At 29.9% G+C, this 5,211-nt stretch overlaps 1 protein-coding gene across 1 annotated transcript; it reads right to left on the bottom strand.

The window, feature by feature from the left end:
* Positions 1–834: 834 nt before the first annotated feature.
* LOC114942297 (START domain-containing protein 10) lies at positions 835–5,058 on the bottom strand. The gene is made up of 8 exons (XM_029317631.2): positions 4,459–5,058; positions 4,226–4,377; positions 3,963–4,136; positions 3,722–3,869; positions 3,486–3,638; positions 3,285–3,409; positions 3,085–3,207; positions 835–2,500 (listed from the first exon to the last, which is right to left on the bottom strand). The coding sequence occupies exons 3-8, from the start codon at positions 4,116–4,118 to the stop codon at positions 2,396–2,398; spliced, it is 810 nt and encodes a 269-aa protein (XP_029173464.1). The 5' UTR covers positions 4,119–4,136; positions 4,226–4,377; positions 4,459–5,058; the 3' UTR covers positions 835–2,395.
* Between the last annotated feature and the right edge of the window lie 153 nt (positions 5,059–5,211).

Raw genomic sequence — 5,211 nt, 5'->3', positions numbered from 1 at the left:
AATGAAGTATAAATCTCCTCTCCACAAAAATTAATATTTTTCCATATTAATATAGTACTTTAATAAGCACACATCTGTGTTAACTCAAGAAACTTACGGAATCATCGTCAATAAAGACAATTATTTATATAATAAATATTAAGCAATACTCGGATGAGATAAGAAAGCAAAGACACGTTCACAAAAGATAGTGATTTGATCACATGCAACTATCGTATATGTATACCTGTATATATATATATATATATATATTGTTTTATAATCAGATCGGTATATAATGTTTAAACGCATACTGTAAATTGACGTAGCATCTTTTCCTTAATGCGGACCAAAAATATGATTTTATAATCAAGATAAAACGATCGGTAAAAAAATGAACAGACATACATCTAAAGTATACAAAAGATAAAGATTCAACAGAGGCAGTTAATAATGTTTCATATATGTCTTGATTTACGAAAATAAAATATCAGATTGTGGAGTCAATTATTATATTTTTAGGATCGATAATATTTTGAACAATTCTACACATTTTACTTTAATATATCCAGGAAAAAATAGTGAGATAAATATACATCTTAATTATGTAAATATTATATTACATAATATTATCGGTGTTTTTCAGAGAATCTTTTGTAATAATTGACTTGAACACAATCTTTTCTCTTTATTTTACATTAGATACGGTAATTAACTAAATAGAAGCTTTACTACAATAATAATTTAAAGACAGCTTTAACATTTTTATTTTATTGTGAATTTTATAAATTAATTACTTTATCAATTTTTATTGCGTTATATATTCTTCCATAGAGCAAAGAAATTGAAAATAAATTATATAAGTTTCAAAATTGTATATTTTTAAATTTTTCCAGTTTTTGTTAATAATTAAATAATACATATCCATTAATATTTAGTAAAATGTATGTATATATACTCTACAGTATATTTCGTAAAGTATGGTTCAAACTTCACGAGCGTAGTTCTAAAGAATTTCTGCTCAGCTATTATATAAGTATATTATAAATTTTTAATTGTTTGCTTTTTTGACATCTAATTTGTGCGAATCGTTTAATTTTGTGTTAATATAAATTTTAGTGCAAAAATTCTTGTAAAAATAAGCCGTTGAAATTTGACAGTCTTACAGAGCACTTTATATATTACATAAAAATGTAATATAATTAAATTAACAAAATGTAAATTCGAGACTGTGGTATCATTTTTTTGGTATTGTTTTTTTTTATATATTTTGCATTCACGTCTGTTTTTTTGTACACATTTAATATATTTATAAAAAAATCGAGGAGACTGCGAATAAAATCTATTTAGAATGATAAAGAGAAAATTAATGAAGAGAGGATATCTGAACTTTTTATTGATACTAAGTAAGTTGATTATTCGTTCTATATAGAATTTGTAATATTTAGGTACCTGTGTAGAAGAAAAGTCTCCTTTTGCATAACGCAAATGCGTTCTCTTTTCGACAAACGTTTCATATAATTGTAATAAAAATGAATCTAACTCTCATCAAAGCATTTAAAAATCTTTAACTACTCGTTACGTTCTTTGCTACAAAAAATTGCGATTACTTCGTATGTGTATATATTATATATATTAAGAATTAGTATAATAAATAACAATTATACGTGCAATGCACAATATAGAAGATAGACCAGATGGATGTTTCGAAATAGGCGCTCGTGTGCGCAGAGACACGTTTTTCTTGTGAGATACGGATTATAAAAAGTTTCTAATATATCTTCTATATTGTACGAGATACCCTTATTAAATTTGCGCGCTTTATCAACACGAACATGGGCGGGGGGGAGGACAAGAGGGGGTATTTGCTCCCCCCTGAAATCAGTAAAAAAATTAATCATTTACTTTCCTTTTGAATAAACATTAGAATTCATTTATTCGCATATTTAATATAAAAAAAAATGAAAATAAAATAATAAGAAAAATTAAATTTAACAAAATTAAGAAAAATAAAACAAAAAAAATTAAATTATGCCCCCTCCTGGAAAAAAATCCTACGGACGCCCATGAACAATATAAATCTGACTTGTAATTAGTACCTAATGCAAAGCAGGCCATCAAATACTTTTTTGTCGATGTGTTTAGGTATAGTCACGTTCGCGTATACGCGCAAGGCGATCTCGCGTATAATAATGAACGTGATTTTTGAATTTTTTAACATTATATGCATTAAAATGTATAACATTATAATTAGAATTTATTATATAAGAAATACGCAAATCGAACTTTTGATAATTGTACAAATTGTCTCTGTGTTATATTTTAGTTATAATACTGTAGCTCTAGAGCTTTTCGTTATTCCGTCTTCACTAATTACTTACCTAAAAACCCTTCTTACATCTCTTTTGTTATTACATTAATCGCTGTCCACCATGGTATGTTCCTTGACTAAACCTTCCCTTATGTCAGACTCATCTACATAATTATACTTTGAATTCTTTTCTTCTACAGATTTTACGCACTGAAACGAGTTAATAACAAACACTTGCATAAATTAAAATTGTATATAAAACTTCAAAAAATAATTTTAGGGTTGCCAACCGTACTTGAGAAAAGAACAAAATTTACTTTTTCATACATATTTAGTTATTCATAAAAGGATTATCATATAAAGATATACCTATTAAATATCAGTATGACAAAATTATCACATATAATTATTAAAATTATGTGATAAAATTAGACTGATTTTTAAGGATATACAATATGTATAAGATACTGCAAGAGTTTAAAAAAATTTTTAAACATACAATAAAATATAATAATCCATTGTGTAAATAACAAAATAAAAAATGTAATAAAAATACAATAACGAAATGTATTTTAATAAAATATAATCTCGTGTTATTTTATATTATAAAACAAAATAATCATAGAGAAAAGATAAATTAAAGATAATTTAAAATAAGTGTCTTTTTTAATAAAAAAAATAATTAAATAAAAAGTTCAATTTAGAACGTTTAAATAATATAGTTGGCAACTCTACACATAGTGTCATCTAATTATATAACTTGCAGAATATAAAATACAATAGACTACTCTTACTTCTTCAATACGTATTCTAGGTGCCATTATTTGTTCAGGATAATGCCATGGCTTGTAATTTGGATTATTAAGTACTTTCCAGCTGGGGTAACCCACAGAGGCCTTATGTAATCGTTTTACCATCTACAAAGAACAATTTTATAAGGAAATATATGTATTTGTTACTTAATTCTGATATATTTCTTTATACGATATCTCACTTTGGGAGCAAATATTTGCGTAATTTTATTGACCAACCACACAGGCAATTTACCATGTGGATCTGTGTGCGATACATAACCGAGCTCAGAACCATCTCCATTGCGCGAAGGCCTTACAATGTAGCCTTAAATATAATATATTGTGTTACATATAGACATATATATACCATACACGAAATATTAACAAGTTTTCGAGCTTACCCGTGAGGTAAGATGTTGCTCGTACAAAGTGTTTTCTAGGTGGATAATCTTTGTGATAAACAGAATGATTCAATATCAATTGTTCTATGCCAGTATCTAGCCAAGATCGTTGCAAGATAAAATCTCTATTTTTTAATGGAGATGGGCATGTCACTAAAATTTGTGTAATATAAATAGAATAAGATTCCTGGTATTAAAGATAAAATTTCAAAAATACATGAATGCACAATACTCACTGGAGTAATAACCAATGTCATTATTTGGATTAAAAAACCCTATATCTTTTGATTCAATCATATGAGTGTCCCATACTTTCCTATATTCAGGATCATGTAAAACGTCATATAATGTTTCTGGCAAAACATCAGGAAAACGCGTTCTGATCTGTAAATAAGATTGCGGTGTAATTTATAAATTGAATCACTTCTATCTTGATCGTGGAAAGGTATATAATTTATTTATCAAAGAAAAACTTACTTTCACCATTTTAAAACTAATTCCTCGGACGGATTTTGTCCAAACAGATAAATCAGGTTTGTTATAATCTAATTTCCAGTCATTATTATCATCGTACAATTGCTTTAATTTCTCAAAATCTTTATCTTCCGCAATTTTGACAACGCCAATATCCATTGTAATGTAGAGCAATATCTAGAAACATAATAAGATGAATGTTTCATATATATGTTTAATATAAAATTTTTCACTTTATTTCTAATTAATTCAAATTTAATATTTACCTGCTGTTGATTACAAGTTTAGTGATGGGTAGGCAGTACTATCATTTTTCCCCCTTATTCAGTCTATAACAACTCTATAACTCTACACTTTTGCATAATACAGAGAGATTACAGGAATATTCAAGACGTACAGCAATTCTCTCGTGTTCCATCTGGAAGGAAACATCATGTACATATGTCGCATACGCTTAATCAAGATTTAATAAAATCGCGAAAAAATACATAATACATACATGCTTCCACGGTTTCCCCAGTTCGTTCGCTTCGTGGAAATGAGACGATGATAATCAAGTCATATCACGCGTCCGGTTGAAAAAGCTCGTTATCGTAGGTGATAAAGACTCGAGGCAACCGAACGCTCTCGAGCGTGTCTCGCCAATAAATTGCGGCGATCATAGATTAATTCTAAGCGGCATCTACAAGTTAAACATCCTGCGGGCAACATCGGGAACGTCGGGTGACGAGCGAGCTGGTGTCCGTAAGAATTTCAAGTAACATGCTGTCTTCGGTGAACGCTGGCCTCCTTCTCCTCGACGTTCGCTTCAAATATCGATTCGATCGAACGGAATTTACGAACGGGACAATCTCACTGTCGGCGACTTCACAAATAATAAACGATAACGACACCTGCATACTTGTTATCGCGTGGCATCAGACCAGCCCGCGGATATACTTCGCTTTCGGAGGCTACCGTTGCCGTTTTAGGCCATTCGGCACGTTGACAGTCGAACTGTCATTAACAGCCGGTACGGAAAAAGCCGCGGAATGTGTAGACACAGATTAATAGACAGATCGCCAAAGGTCTGGATGAAGGAGAGACCAGCATTTCTCACTGATTTCAGTGCCATATCGTAGTAGTGGTCAATGCAGTAACTATTAATACGTTCCCAAGATAAGAGCGTCTCATGCTCATGAACTCGTCCGGCGGCATGTACGAGATTTATCTTTTCGTAGCGTTCGCGTATTTCGGAAAGGACAGAATTTTA

The sequence above is a fragment of the Nylanderia fulva genome, unplaced genomic scaffold (assembly GCF_048542155.1).
Source record: "Nylanderia fulva isolate GAGA-0341 unplaced genomic scaffold, ASM4854215v1 Scaffold57, whole genome shotgun sequence".
NCBI lineage: Eukaryota > Metazoa > Arthropoda > Insecta > Hymenoptera > Formicidae > Nylanderia > Nylanderia fulva.
This window is presented reverse-complemented; position numbering and strand designations above follow the sequence as displayed.